Source organism: Nipponia nippon, unplaced genomic scaffold (assembly GCF_047370975.1).
Source record: "Nipponia nippon isolate SJK-2023a ecotype South Korea unplaced genomic scaffold, ASM4737097v1 scaffold_11, whole genome shotgun sequence".
In the NCBI taxonomy this organism is placed as follows: domain Eukaryota; kingdom Metazoa; phylum Chordata; class Aves; order Pelecaniformes; family Threskiornithidae; genus Nipponia; species Nipponia nippon.
Genome location: NW_028262302.1, coordinates 14,330,947 through 14,346,562, shown reverse-complemented (window position 1 = coordinate 14,346,562; position 15,616 = coordinate 14,330,947). Strand labels below are relative to the sequence as shown.

The 15,616-nt window shown below is 53.3% G+C and overlaps 1 protein-coding gene across 2 annotated transcripts; it reads right to left on the bottom strand.

Moving 5' to 3' along the window:
- Positions 1-14,509, bottom strand: CHGA (chromogranin A). 2 transcript variants are annotated; one of them, XM_087746977.1, is made up of 8 exons: positions 14,322-14,509; positions 13,041-13,087; positions 8,931-9,024; positions 8,432-8,500; positions 6,233-6,331; positions 4,083-4,589; positions 3,159-3,625; positions 1-553 (listed from the first exon to the last, which is right to left on the bottom strand). In XM_087746977.1, exons 1-8 carry the CDS (start codon positions 14,365-14,367, stop codon positions 470-472), a joined length of 1,413 nt encoding a protein of 470 aa, XP_087603103.1. In that variant the 5' UTR covers positions 14,368-14,509; the 3' UTR covers positions 1-469. The 2 variants fall into 2 exon arrangements, with proteins under 2 accessions (XP_087603103.1, XP_009474161.1); XM_009475886.2 differs by having other exon boundaries at positions 3,165-3,625.
- Between the last annotated feature and the right edge of the window lie 1,107 nt (positions 14,510-15,616).

The window sequence follows — 15,616 nt, the reverse complement described above, 5'->3', positions numbered from 1 at the left end:
GAAGGAACTCACTGCAGTTTTATTTTTCCTTAGATAAATTTTTTATATAGAATATATTACAGTCAGAGTTCTCAGCTTTTAATCAAAAGATAACAAGTTATTGCAGTTTTTTACCCAGTGAAACTACCGGTGGAAGGAGAACTTTCTAGAAAGCTGTCTTGTCTTTTAAAAAAAAGAGGGAAAAAACCCCACCCGGACAGAAAATACACGTGTAAGTTGCGCTTCGCGCCCACCGGCGCCCAGCCGGGTGGGTGGGCATCCGTGTGGACAGGGGAGCGTGAGGTGAAGAAGCGGCGATGGGCACAACACTATGGCGAGGGAGGCAGGCCTGGGCGCTAGCGAGGTCAGTTTCCTAGGCACGATGCTTCTGCTCCGGCTTAATTGCTTTTAAATCGGGAAATGAAAACGCGGTGGGGAGGGAGGAGGGCGGCGGCGGTGACCTTCGCCTGTGCAGGGAGGGCTGGGGCCCTCAGCCTCGCCTCAGCTCATGCAGCTTGTGGGCGACGCGCTCCAGCTCTGCCTCGATGGCGGCCAGGCTCTCCAGCTCCTGGTCCTGCAACGAAAGCCCGGGACACGCGTCAGTGGCTGCGGGTGGGCAGCCCTCGCCCCCCAGAGCTATGGGAAGCCTTGCCCAGGGCTAGCTGCAGTGGTGGCACAAGCACAGCCACATCTTGCCCCATCCCCTCAGCCCGCTCCTGCATTTGCCCCTCTGGACAGACGTCTGTGCGCAATGCTGATTAGTCCTGTCCTAATGATAAATCGCTGCAGCTGGTGATGGGGTCAAGACATGCAGCCACCCTCCTTCCCCAGCCCTGCTGCCGGGCAGGGCAGCCCCTGACAGGCCTCTCCCTCCAGAGCATGGGGCTGGAGGGAGATGGCTGCCGGGGAGCCGAGGCCCCGGTGGGCACTGCCAAACAGCACTGGGTGCCTGGTGTCCCCTCTCCCCATGCTGCACGGGGTGTCCGCATGCACCTCCAGTACTGGACGAGGCTTTTCTCTTTGGGAAAATAGTGACTGAGGAAGCCATCAGTTTAAAGGCTCAAGGTGCCCATCACTTGATGGCCATTCTGTAGTGGCTCTTGTATATCTATGCCGTTACTTGAAGCTATTTTATTTAGCTCAGGTACTCAAATTCCTAATTGCATGGCTTTGCCTGAACTCTGGTCATACACAACTGGCCCTATGTCACTGCCAGCCCCAGCCCTGCCTGTCCCTCACAGCTGCCATCACCTGGGGCTCGCTGCAGATCACGCGCTCGCCCAGCGCAGCGGCAGGCTCCGCGGGAGCAAACTTGGGGCTGTCGGTGCTAAAAGTGCCTTTGCCTGTCGGCGGAGCTGAGGTGACGGCCGCTCTCCTGTGCGGAGGGAGCAGAGCCTTGCTGCTGCCTGCAGCAGCCGCCAAGCGCAGGCCGACGCTGAGCCACTGGCCTGCACTGCATGTGGCTGTTGTGAAAAAAATAAAGTAAGTATGTAAAAAAAGTCATTTTTGTCATCCCTGAGCTATTTTCCTGAACAGGGAAAAAATCACCCTGCCCTTCTGCAGGGCCCTTGGTTCAGCCCCTGGGAAGGCTCCAGCTACAGCAGCGTGCTGGCGGCTCGCGGTGCCTGCCAGCACCCAGCGGAGCCAGACTGAGCCCAAGTGGCTGTTCCAGTGTTTTGTTTGAAGTGGGTCAGGGAGCAGCTGGCTGAGGCTCACCTTGCTGGAGGAGAGCTTTGGCTGCAACTGGAGCCCCCAGAAAGTGGGAAAATAGTGCTGTGAAAGAGAGGAGAGGTCAGACCCAAACCACGGCCTCTCGCTGTGCCCGTGTGCCCTGGCTCGCTCCTGCCTGGCCCAGCAGGCTGAGCCCCAGTGAGTGCAGGGGACAGCACTGTCAGTCCCTGGCTGTGCCCACGCTGGCCTCACTGGCCAAGCCACGTGGTCACATGGCCCAAAAGTGAGGAGAGGGGACAGGATGGCAGCTGCTCTGGCAGAGCCGGAGCCTGTGCCGTGCCTTCCCTTCCCTCACTGCCAGTGCCTGGTCTGATGCCTCCTCACTGACTCCCAGAGGCCCTGATCTAGTTTAAAAAGAAGCAAACCAAAAAGTCTTGTTGCAACTGTAAACATAGCAGTTTTGCAGCCTCAGCACCCTCCTTCCCAGTCCCCGTTCAGAGGCTGAGCCCACCACCTTGCAGGCAAGGTGCACTGCAGAGCCGCTGGCAGGAGCGGGTGGGGAGCAGCCTTCTTGGGAGAGAGACCTGGGATGTGAGCAGAGGGTGGTGAGGAGGCAGACGGGGCAGGTGCCCACCTCCTTGGCAGGCACCCGCTGCATCCCTGCTTGGAGCTGAGACGTTTGGCTTTGCTTTGAACCAGTGCGACTGGAGATGCCCTCTCAGTAGGGGATGCTGATGGGCAACCTTTGGGCAATGTTTTGGTGCGTAACTAAGGCAAGAGGGGTGTTTTGGAGGCAAGAGAGCTGCAGGAAACTGGCTTCACTCACCTGCTGCCCCAGTCTGTTCCCAGGCACATGATCGTGGCTTGTCCCAGAGCCCTATCCCAAATAAGCATCCGTGCCTGGAGCTGGGCTTCAGCATAAAGGCAAAACCACCACTCCTGGCTGTCGGGAGAGCGCTGAGCTACCACATAGCATCACGTGAGGTACCAGGGAAGGAGGTCTCTGACTTTAGAAGCCTGGCTCAGATGTATTCCCACATCTGCCAACCATTTCCACTCCAACACCCCAGCTCTCTCACCATGGCAGCACCCCTGGTTTACCTCTGTAGGAGGCCTGACACTACTCGCTCTGTCCCTGAGCCAGGGAAAGCATTCCCTTTGACTTGGAGGGGCTTTGGGACACAAGACCCACCCCCATGCTCCAGATAGAGTTCTGGTCACCATGTCCAGCACAGGCCAGCGCAAAAGTCCTGTTGCATTTTTAAGACTCGCTGGAGCAGGGCGCTTTTTTGCACTAGTCACTAAAACAAGGTTAAAAACCAAAGGCACAGCCAGGTGCAACTCTCAATACTACCGAGGGCTGAATGACTAAAAGGTCACCAAGCATCTCCTTAATGTCACAGAGAACCGATGCTGGCTGTGTAACGCCAAGGTACCACCCACATCTCCAAGTATAATTTGGATTCCCAAGTAATAACCAGGCAGAATTTATTCTTAAGCCTACGTACACCAACCTCTGTTCTCCTGTTAGCGCTGCCTTCCTCATCCTTCTTTTCTTCAGGCATGGGAGCAAGTGGGAAGCCTCCTTCACTGCTGTCCTTCTTTGAGTGATGTTTCCATGACCTTCTCACATCTTCCTCTGGACTACTGAAGTCATACTTGTGGGACCTAAATGCCATTTTCATGGACCTGTCTGGGTCTTCCTCACTATCGTTTTCCTCCATGCGCTTCTTTGATGTCAGCTGCTTGGCCAGCTCATCCATTTTGTTCCACCTCTTGGAGTCTTCCCACTCCCTGGAGGACTCCTCCTCCATCTCCTCGCTTTTGGCATCCCTGCGCTGGAAGGTGTCCTCCTCCCCCTGCATCCCCTCATCCTCCAGGCGATGCCTTCCTCCTCTCAGTGCCCGGGGCTGCTCTTCCTCCTCCTCCTCAGAGCTCCGCTCATCTTTGCCAAATCCCAGAACATCGTCGTTATCTGAAAGAGCATTAAACACAACAGTGAGCACAAGTGTTAACCTGGTTATGCTCCACCTTTGAACCGAGCCTTCGGGCGTGATGCAAGGTGGGTTTCCTGACCTAGGCCCATTTTCCCAGGATTCTGGAAATACCCACTCTCACATCACCATGTCAGTAACAGGGCTTGGAGGCAGCAGTCAAAAACCACGTAGGAAGTTCAAGAAAAATAAATTAGTTGTCCCCAGGTGCTATGAAAACTGAGCAGCAGGCAGCTGCCGGGCCTGTGTTACCTGCTGTGCGTGGGCCCACGTGGTCAAGTGCTTGCGGGGGGGGCTGGGTGGCTGTCGGCGGGGGTGTTTCTCTAAACCCGGTCAGCACCTGCCTGAACTTCTAGGCTTTACAGCCTCTTATCCGTCTGCCCCAGTGCTATCACTTCACCCCGGGTAGGTATCAGTGCAGTCATCTGGGATACGTACTGTCATCTCCCTGCGTTTCCTCAGCCTCCTCGTCCTCCTCAGCCAAATCAAGTGACCTCTCTGCTTCGGTAGGGTCCTCCTCTGCAGCATCATCTCCTCCATCATCCTCCCGCTCCACACGTTCCCCTGCTGCCTCCTTGCTCTGCTCCTGGCCCTGCCTGGATGGCTGCTCTCCCTCGTCCTCAAGCTCCAGGCTGTCCCTGGGGCCTCTGGGCTGCTCCTCTTCATCCTCTTGCTGCTGCTGCTCATCCTCACTGAAGTCTTTGCTGATGTGGTTGTCCAAGGCTTTGTCTCGCTGGGCATCATCTATGTCACCAATCTCGTTGCTCTCTGCTTCCTCCCGATCCTCCTTCTCACCAGGGTCAGCATCCCGTGGCCTGGGCTCCCTCTCCTCCAGGCTGTTTTTTCCCTCCTCTCTTGAATCTTCATTTTGCTGGGTTTTCTGTGCTGCCAGCTCAGCCAGGGACCCCGTGGGCTGCTCCTCTTCAGGGCGCTCCCCTGCCGCATCTGCAGAGGGAAGAGCAAGAAGCAAGACCTCTCCTGAGAGCTCATTTCACAACCAGCGAAGCCCGTGCTTTTCTTAGGGAGTTTCAGCCCCACTCAGCAATCTGCTTAACCAGCCCATGGATCCTTTCGCAAGTCACTTCAGCATATGCTTGCATTCAAGCAAGCCGGTGCTCTCGCTGGTGCCTGGTTTCCTCAAGAGATTCGCAAGGCTGAAGTTAAACATATGCCGAAGTGCTTTGCTGTGGCATGGTCCTCATCACTATCTCTTGAGATGCCAGCAACAAACTTGCCCTGCATGAAACCCGATGGCACGTAAAATGAAATGACTTAGGAGTATAATATGGCACTTGCACAGCTCTCCCGCTCTGAGTGCTGCGCTGACATCGCATCCTTATTTCTCCCACCAGGTTGAAGAGGGAGCCAGTGCTGTTTGCGGGTGAGCCAGAGGGAGGGGGGGCCGGCTCTGCTTCTGCCAACAGCTACTCAGCAGGAGCTTCATGTGGGCTGGGTATTTGCTCTTGCTCGTGTCAGAGACTGGCCTCTTTTAACATAATTAGCCATAGAAATCTCTTTGCAAAAGAAAAGATGGGGGGCCTAAAGAGCAGTGGGAAAAGCCAGATGGGTATGGAAAGGCGAGCGCAGCCCCAAGCAGGCCTGAGGAGTGTGCTGGGGTGAGGGGATGCAGAGATCCGGTCACGCAGGGCTGGTTACCACCAGTGACACCGCGCTGGTGTCACTGGGCTGCCTGTGGGCCTGGACGGTCCCTCGTGCCACGCTTCATCCTCATGCAGTCTCCACGCTGCTGGAGCAAGAGGTTCAGGTCTGCCCTGGCAGGAGGGAGACCCAGTGCCACCCGTCCTCTCCGTTGGCTTTTGGCCATGCTGGCTGCAGCAGCAGCCCCCGGGGGTATCACTCCTCATCGCTTTGGGCAGCTTTGGGCAGCTTTGGGCTGATGTCACGGCATCGCTGCGCTGCCGTGGCTCAGCCACACACCCCAGAGCCTGCTCAAGACTCTCTGTGGGGGTGCTGCTGCTGGACGAGAAACTGTCTCACCCCACATTGGCATCGTCTCTTCCTGATGTGGAAATGGGAAAGGGCCAAACCCTCCTTCCCACTACACTACACTGCCTGTCTCTAGCCAGGCCATAGAAACACAGTGACAAGGGGAAATCCCAGCTGAACGTGGTCTTTCCAAGATGCAGGTGTTTTGTGTGGGTGTGTGCACTGTGTGTATCCCAAGTTCAATCTTCCCTTCAGAGTCCCATAATGTAATGTCTTGGATGCCTTGGGCAGCAGGAGCAGAGCCAGATCGCTCTTGCCTATATCACTGAGTCTTTCAGTACGGGATTCCCTGGCTGTGACTCATTTTAAGCATTAGGAGTGAGTGATGGTGTTGGCAGCAGGGTGGAAAAGATCAGTATCAGTTTGGTAACTTGACCATCACCAGTTACTATAGCTCAGAAATTACATGGTGTTTAAGCTGGTAAATAAGAACAAAGCAAACACTGGGTTGCTTGTGTGTGTCAGCAGCAGCATCAAAGAAGATGCCTAAATGAGAAGCAGATGGACATATCAAGGCTGTCAGAAAGAACATCCTTGTTTACAGCCTGACCTGGATTTCCTGGGGGGAGGCTGACACTGACCTCTCTGCTTGTTCCTGTCGTTCTGACTTTCAAGGACTTCGGAAAGTTCATCTTCGAAGCCACTGTTTTTCTTCTGCTGCTGAGTTCTCTCATTGGCACCTGTGTCAAGTAACAAAAAGTAGGGAAGGGCAACAGCCCCTCCTGTGTTTCAGAAAGTAGAGGCAGGAAAACAGTTCTGTGCCCTTTATAATTGTATGCATATTTTCTACAATGGACAAATCTGCCAAAGGGGAGCTGCGAGGAGAAGTGAAACTGGAGGATACGTGAATCAACTGCAGTAGCAAAGCCACCATCAAAAACATTATCTGCAGGAAAGAAAGAGGTCTTTAAACAAACAGAGAAGCAAGGTTGCTAGGAAAAGTAATATTGATGGAGAGCTAGGGAATAAGAGATGCTGAACTGCAGCACATTCAGGCAAACAAAAGACTTCAGCATCAGAGTAATGAAGGATAAAAATTGCCTCCTTCCAGATGCTGCCCACGTACCTCTGTTGAGCTGAGCACTGAGAGCCCCTGTGCCCCCCTGCCTGGTCGTGGGGGCCCCTCTCCCCAGGCGCTGCCCTCCTGGCACTCCCCGGGAGGGAGGAGCAGCATTCATTCCCGCTCCGCTCCGGGGATGGTCCAGGGCCCCAAGGCCCCACACCTTAGCCTCTGGCATTATGGAGCCAGCTTGACAAAAGCAACACCCTGGAGAAAGTCTGAAGGCAGCACGAGCTGGAGGTCAGAGCACAGCTGTCCTGGCAACCAGCGCTCCCCAGGCAGTCCCATCCCATGGGAACTGCAAGCCAAGCAAGCCCTGCCTATCCCAGCTCACACCCTGCTTGTATGCCTTAATGCAAAGGCAAGAGCCAACACTGCCAGCCCAGTCCTCCCTGGCCCTACCCGGGACAGAGCTGGATGGTGTGGGCTCTCCAGCCTGAGCAGGACTAGCTGCAGCCAGCGCAGGGGCCAAGATAAATACCTTCGCTTTTCCCTTGGGCTACACAACCCTCCCATCCCCAGTCACTGTGATCTGTAGATTAGAGCTCATGTTAACCCAGGACAAAATGGTGTGATGGGCTCAAGCCAAGGAAAGAGCGGAGCAAGATGCACCTCTCTGAAACAAGTGTCTTCATGTGGACTCCATGCTGTATGGCACAGCCTGTCTGATAGCTGAGCACTCCCCCTCACAACCCTGGTGTGCCTGGGCAGCAGCATCCCAGGGCACTGAAGACGCCCAGGTTTCTTTTTTCTGAATCATCAGAGCATCCACGGAGCCTGTCTGGGGTCACTGCTCGGCTGGGCCCTCCACCAGTGGGATTTGGGTAGTGACCAGACTATTGCTCTCTCCTAATCTTGGCTTCCTGAATTTTCCCTCTCCCTTCTCCCTGTTGCCTCTGTGACTTCCCTGCTCTGAAGCAACCTGGTAGCACTGTCTCCCAGCCATCCCTGGCAGCCGTGCCACACAGGAGCAGGTTCAAGGAGGAGGAGGAGGGAAGGCCAGGAGCTGCTCTCCCTGTAGCCTTGGGAGAGCCCTGTTGCAGCCTCAACCAAGCCACCTGGGCAGAGGGACCTGCGCCAGCTTTGAAGTAACCTTGCCTGGGACCTGCACAGCAGCTCTGGGCACCTAAGAAAACACCTTTTCCCCCTTGTACACCCCTTTGTACAGCTCTGTGCTGCTGCTGCTTCTACATTGACAAGTGGTGAGCTGCCCACACCTCTCCAAACCAAAGGAACTTGCATTCAACCTAAGGAAGCCAACAGGAAAATCCCCACTGGGGGCTTTCACTGGGATCTTTTAGGTGCAAGTCCTTCTCGAGGCTCAGTGAGGCTTCCCTTGTGCCACACCTGGGTTTAGCGCTAGACTCCAGCTGCACAAACAGTGAAGGTTTTCTTGTCTTTCATTTTAGCTTGGGAGCTGGTGGCTATTTGTTGAATTCAATTACAGTATTTCCTTTTAGGGTTCTCCCACCCCAAAATACCTATACTCTGCATTGCCACCAAGTTACATTGACAGTCATTTAAATCATCAGATGCTTACTGGAGTTATTATAAGCAAAATTCCTGTCCCCACTCACCCAGTCTCTACTGGAAGTCCTGTAGGGCACATTTATATGATGTCAAATTAATGTAAGGTACAAAAAAACCCAAAAAACAAAACTGTGCAAGGGGCTACAACAGATGAACCCCCTCTTCCCAAAAAACTGTAGTGAAACTGTACCTTGAGCCGCAATTTCCTGAAGTTCCTTCAATAAATTTTGGTGGCGAAGGATAGAAATGATTCGTTCATCTGCAATAGAGGAGACCTGGTACAGAAGGTGGTCAAAGACAACCTCCCCCCACCCCCAGGGAAATGAAAAACAACCCCAAATGCCACCTCCCTCTTCATTTACTCTTCTCTCCCTTGGCCTGATCTGCTGCCGCATCTCTTAACCGTGTGGGTAAGATGACAGGAAGGTCCCATGAAAACCAGGCCATTTCATGTCACCCAGCACCTCCCCCGGCTGCGGTGCCAGCATGATGCATGGCCTGGGCCGAGCAGTGGCTCCGTCCCGGCTTCTGGGGCCTGGTGCAGCCTGGTGGGGTGGCCACAAGGAAGGTGAGTGTGTCAGGGACCCCTTGTCAGATTCTAGAGCATGTGTCAGGGCAGAACCAGCCCCTGCTTGTGTCTCTGCCAGATCTGCTCTTGGTGATACCTAGTGTTAAATCAGAGCCTCTACCTCCTCTGAGTGTTTCCAGGCATTCTTCACTGATCGGCAGGGGGTTTGGCTTCGATAAAGTATCAGAGATGACCTCTACAATGCACTTCATCACCTAGAAAGAGACAAAAATACAAATGAAAGCACTGCTTTTGTGTCTTTTTTTTTCCCTAAATCTAGTTGTTACCAAGGCTAAAACACAGCAGATGATGGCACAAATCTCTGGTCGAGCCAGAACTGAATGTTCGGTTCCTGTTTTACCTAATGCAGGAACAGAAGGTACCTCCCAAAACTGAGAAGTGAGCAAATGACACATGGCAATGGGAAGGGCTTCTTCAACATGACGCACACTTCAGCTGAGGATTTCATGACTACAGCCCATCCGGAGGGTGGGCACATCATGAGATTAAAGGAGATTGGGATATATACATAGAGAGCTCAAAATCATCCTCTTTTAAGCCAATATATCTCAACCTGCATCTCATAAAAGGGCTTAGTGGGAGGTTGTAGAGAGCAACAGGTGATCGAGCTCTTCAATAGGTGACCTTGAAATCTTGCAAGCTATTCGAGCCCCGAGAAGGGCACCATAGTTAGACTGCAGCCAGGCATGGAGGGTGACGTGAGGCAAATTGTACCTTCAAACATGGATAAGAAATAACTGCTCTCAAGCCCTAGAGAAGGCCAAGACACTCTGGAGAGGTGTTTGACCTTGTACTTGAGTGTTCAAGCTATCTATTATAGACTGGAAGAGCTGTTCACGGAGGCAGGTCATCTGAAAGCAGGGAAGTCCCCACACTTTCCTCCGAAGCGTGTGCAGCTGCCTGAGGCAGCTTCCCAGACAGAGTGAACTCTGGGCCTGCCCTGTCCAGCAGCCCTTTTCTTCAGTGTAAAATGAGAAGCATTACTTAATTTGTCACTTGTACTGAGATTGCAGGCCTAGCTCTTCACCCATGCAACTGCAGCACCACTGATCCCACAGGGATCACCCAGTGCTCTATGTGTGGTAGGACGATGAAAGCCAGAGGCGCAAAGGCAAGGTGGAACCTCTGGCAGGGTGGAGGCACCCTCGCCACGGCAGCCCTGCTGTGTGGTCCTGGTAGACCCAAATGGTCACACAGGAGAGAAAGCAACACTCACTACAGTCCAGTGCCGGTTAGTAGTGCAGGAATCAGGCTGCTTAGTTCAAAAGGATGATTATTTATAAAGCAGCCCAGAAAGTATGCAGGACTCACAAATGCCTGTGGAAAAAAAAGAGGCTAAATTGAAAAAAAAGATACAAGTAAGCCTTGGGGGCAAATTATTCACTCACTGAACCTCTTTCTTCTGATGATTTCTGCAGGCAGCCCTAAGAGTCCTGACCTCTCTCACAAGGTGCCATTCTCAGGAGAGCAAAGCAGCGCGGCCGCAGTAGAAATTAAACACAAGTCAGCAATTCCCAGTCATCTACAATGTTGCTCATTCAAGCAATCAGATATAATCATTGCCCAGCCAGAATGAGCACATTTTCACCCTGTGTAAGGAGAGAATTCTGCTTTTGCAGATCACAGCCATAAAATGCTGAACTCTTAACTATTTACACAGTTTGAGGTGATTGCCTGCTGGATTAAAAATGTTGCAGGAAAGATCCAACAAAAAGAAAGCAGAGAAATTTCCCTGGTATCATTCTCCTATACCGCAAGCAATCCATTAATATTGATTTTAGATGACTTTGAGTCACTTCACTCTACCATTAAATAGAACAAACCCCAGATTCTGATACTTCCCTCCCATGTTTCCCAATCTCTGGAGCCACTTATTGCAGCTGTATTCGATGCAGCTTCAGAAGTAAGGACTTTCTCAGCATGAGAAATAAGAACCTGCTCCAATGAAACATTCTGTACAAGCTTTTTGAAGACTACTAAGCTGATTTAAGGTCTTTGTCTGAACACAAAGGAACACATCAGTCACCACAGAGATATGGCCAACTCTGTGGAGAAGCTTTGTAACAGAATGAAATGAAGAGTGCAGTCATTCCACAACACTCTCCTTGACTTTTTGTAAGAGCGAGTCTTGCAGAGTGAGACTTCACAAGGTCATGAAATGACAGCCTGCGTCAGGAAATGAAGGAGAGCCTTTCCAAATGAATGTAATTAATCCAGCGCAGAAACTCTGACTGGAATTTTGCCATAGCTATCCTCTAATTGTGAGCATGTAACTAGATCCTTAAGAGCTGCTCATGCTGTGCCTACACAGAAATCTCCAAAAGATCATGTCCTTACAACGATAGACTTCACCACTTTTGAGTGCTCAGGCCCTTCTGAAATGTATGCTTGTAAGTGGGAAATAGTGTCCTTTGAGCACAAGAGTGGGCAAACACCAGAGATATTGTAAATGCTTTGGTCGTGTCCAGCTCCCCATGGAAAGCCCTTGGTGTAAGGCAAGTCTGATGAGCTGCCCAGGAAAGGCCTGCAGATGCTGACTACCCATTTCACAGCCCCAAGCCACCTACAAATGGTGGTGGCACAGAGCGCGTCTAGAGCAGCATGGTGTGTAGGAAGAGCTGAGGTACTCACTGCGGTACCTGTGTAATGATATCTCTGCCCCGATCTGTCCCATGAGACCAGGACTTCCTCCGCTGAAATGCTGTGTCTCAGAGGGCAGTGAAGGTGGAGAAGCCCTAGTGGCTCCTTCCAGTTGCAGCAAAAATCAAAAGAAAGTTGTGGTCTGGTTTTGCTCTCAGCTAGAGCCTGTGTCAGTGCAGTACCCAGGGAGGGGATAGGCTTGGCAGACACTCCTTCCTCAGTGGAAGCGTTCCCATGGAGTCGCACCAGCTTCCACAAAAGCTAAATGTGGCTTGCTGGGAAGTGACATGTTTTACACATAGGACATACTGGGCAATAGATCTCACAAGGAAAATTGTGGAATTAATAGCTTGTCCCTCCAGATGCCCAATGAGCATCCCACTCTGGTGTGGCCAGTTGAAGGGGCAAGTGCCTGCCCTGCATCCCCTTTCTCAGTTAGCAGCACACAGCCTGAAGCAGGCACCCAGCGGCTGACAGCTCACGGCTCAGCCCCAGCAAGGGCTAAGCAGGCTAAAGGTCTTAACAAAGCAACAGCTCTCCAGGGCCAGGCACATCGGACAGGACACAGGGAAGCGTATCTCATGGCGCTTGCCCTGTAGGTGCCAACAAGCGGAGACGCTGTACAATGAAGCCTGTGGCTGAGAGTGACATGAATGTGGCCTCCCCTACTGCTGCCTGGGGAAAAACATGATGTGGCTAGAAGATTTCAGGAAACAAAGACATTCAAGAAGTAGGGGGGGGGGGAGGCTGGTGTTTCCTTTCTGGACATCAATTTCTGTAGGAAAAAATCAGCTAAAAGATCATGTCATCTGAAAGACTATAGGCATCATAATATCAGGAAGGGAAGGTCTGTGACAGGTCAGCACAGGCAAACACACCTATCCAAAGGTGCCAAAAGCCCGCTTTTGGGAGTGCACACACTTGCGAAGTGCTGCTATGAATGTCAGAGAGGTGTGACACAGATGGATGCACAGAAGCCTATAAAAGAAGGCTGGCGAGGTCAGCTAAGTCCCACACTGCCTACAGACATCCAGACAGGCTGAGCAGAAGCTGACGGCAGATTAGCAATCTGAGAGTAGCCAGTTGCCTGTTTTTCAGGAACATGGATGTTTAAGTAACACACCACACACATACAAACACAGATGTATACACACCCCCAAACACACACAGTTCCAGCGATGCCCTTTCCTGAATCACATCTCCCCCCACTCTCCCCTGAGTCACCTTGTGCTGGGAGCTTTGTAAAGATGAAAGTAGGAGGACTGGGGAGGGTTATAGCCAGCCTCCATCCCCAGCTTCACCATTCTCCAGACAAGCTTGTTTGGTTCCTCTGGTACATCCTGAGGGACTTCCCTCCTGCCCAGGTGTCCAGAAGTGGATGCACAAAGGGTAAATCCTAGTAGGGAGGGAGCGGGGGCGGATGGATCCTGCTGTAGGGATCTCATGCAAATCCTTGGCACTTCCTACAGGGCATTTCAGCAGGGGCAGCCTAACGCCAGCCAGCAAGGTGCAGGTTAAACATCACATCCTTCAGCTTTACTTGCCCCTTCCACTACAGGCCCATCCTTACCTTAGTGTCCCCTTTATTCATGTCGTTTGCCACAGGAAGGGAGACGGCTGTAAAATGAGGGGAGGGCAAAAAAAGAGAGCTTGTTATTCACCTCTACTGGGAGACAAGCAGAGAAATCCTATTCTGCTAAAAATGGGAGTGGAGAAGAGGGGCATCTTGCTCTGGTGGAAGTGGTCCTTGGGTGCAGCAGCTGGATGTGTGCATTGTGCCCCCCTCAGCCTTCCCCAGGGAGGGGGAAGGGAAGGGAAGGGAAGGGAAGGGAAGGGAAGGGAAGGGAAGGGAAGGGAAGGGAAGGGAAGGGAAGGGAAGGGAAGGGAAGGGAAGGGAAGGGAAGGGAAGGGAAGGGAAGGGAAGGGAAGGGAAGGAAGGGAAGGGAAGGGAAGGGAAGGGAAGGAAGGAAGGAAGGAAGGGAAGGGAAGGGAAGGGAAGGGAAGGGAAGGGAAGGGAAGGGAAGGGAAGGGAAGGGAAGGGAAGGGAAGGGAAGGGAAGGGAAGGGAAGGGAAGGGAAGGGAAGGGAAGGGAAGGGAAGGGAAGGGAAGGGAAGGGAAGGGAAGGGAAGGGAAGGGAAGGAAGGAAGGAAGGAAGGAAGGGAAGGGAAGGGAAGGGAAGGGAAGGGAAGGGAAGGGAAGGGAAGGGAAGGGAAGGGAAGGGAAGGGAAGGGAAGGGAAGGGAAGGGAAGGGAAGGGAAGGGAAGGGAAGGGAAGGGAAGGGAAGGGAAGGGAAGGAAGGGAAGGGAAGGGAAGGGAAGGGAAGGAAGGAAGGAAGGGAAGGGAAGGGAAGGGAAGGGAAGGGAAGGGAAGGGAAGGGAAGGGAAGGGAAGGGAAGGGAAGGGAAGGGAAGGGAAGGGAAGGGAAGGGAAGGGAAGGGAAGGGAAGGGAAGGGAAGGGAAGGGAAGGGAAGGGAAGGGAAGGGAAGGGAAGGGAAGGGAAGGGAAGGGAAGGGAAGGGAAGGGAAGGGAAGGGAAGGGAAGGGAAGGGAAGGGAAGGGAAGGGAAGGGAAGGGAAGGAAGGGAAGGGAAGGGAAGGGAAGGGAAGGGAAGGGAAGGGAAGGGAAGGGAAGGGAAGGGAAGGGAAGGGAAGGGAAGGGAAGGGAAGGGAAGGGAAGGGAAGAACCGCGGGACAGGCAGGCCCGGCGCGGCCCTCGGGCAGTGACCTTGCGGCGGCCGCTGTCCGCGGTGCTGAAGGGCCGGGGCGGGAAGGGAGCTGGGCGGGGGCCGCGCTGCCCGCGGGGCTGAGGGTCCCGGGAGCGGGGGGACGCGGACCCCAGCCCAGCCCCACTTACCCGGCACGGCCAGGAGCAGGACGGCGAGCAGCCCTGGGCGGCTCATGGTGCTGGCGGGACGGAGAGAGGGGCAGAGGGTGAGTCTGTCCCTGGCGTGAGGGCTCCAGGCGCGGTGCCGGCGGGAGACCAGCGCCGTGCGTGTCTACGCCAGTGCCCTGGCTGAAGATCTCAGATGGGGCACTGCAGCAACCGGCTCATTTATATATCTCAGCCCCTCGGAAATGGCGTCAGGAGGAAGCCACCTCCTCCTCTCCTCTCTCCCCCCTCCCTTCGCACACAGCCTTCCCATCAGCCTCCACCACTCACCGGGTGTTGGAGGAGCAGCCGCACGCCAGGATCCCCCCGACCGCCCCGGCTGCCGGGGCAAAGGGTTCCAGCAGCACGGTGTCAGGCTCCAGTTGCCTCACCTTCTCACCCTCAGCAGGAGCAGGGCGGTTGCGAGGTGTGTTTCCAGGATATCACTTTTCCAGCGCTTCCCCCGGCTCTGGCAATCTACCAGCACCTCTGCATATGTGCCCTCTCTGTATGTACCAGTAGTCAAGAGTGGGAGTCACCTCCTGTGTCCCAGCCAGCATAGCCACCTGTAGATGGATTTGCCCTCTAGGGGTGCCCTTGTCTTTCACTGACCACAGAAGGTAGATGGATAGACAAATAGTTTAGAACACACGCTGAAGTTTTTAGCTGCCTCTTAAACGTCTCCACAGAGGACAGGAGTGCCTGTAAGACTGGTCAAGAACCAGAGAACTGGTCACCATGAAACCCGTTTGCCAATGGAGATGATAAGTCCCAGCTATTTTCTGAAAGATTTTTAAGCAGTAGGATATCATTTGGGGTAAATCGCAAAGGCTGGTGTGTCCGTTGCTCAGCTATTGTGACTCTGCAAGCAAATTTTAATAGGTTGCTGTCCTTTGTTCAGTGGTTCACAACAACCTATAGCATCACCCTCCACCCTCATTGCTAAGCACTCCAAAGTTGAAGTAACCAAGATTACCTGGTCACTAGTTTCCATTCACAAGGGAGAGAGAGGAAGTAACAAATCGCACCATTCTCTTAGTCACAAGCATTTCCATGCTCGTGACAAAAAGTCTGTCTGTTCTTTGGATGGAGCATCTGTCAGGTCAGACAGCTGGATTCTCTTTTGAAAGTGACTCCAACGCATCTTTAGGACAATGCTTCTTTCGGAATAGCACCTCTGCTATTCCGTGCTATCCCTCAAGCAATTTCAGAGGTCACAAAAGCCAGGGAACTTATACTAGAAAACCAGTTTTCAGAAAAATGCACTGTCCTTCTTCTCC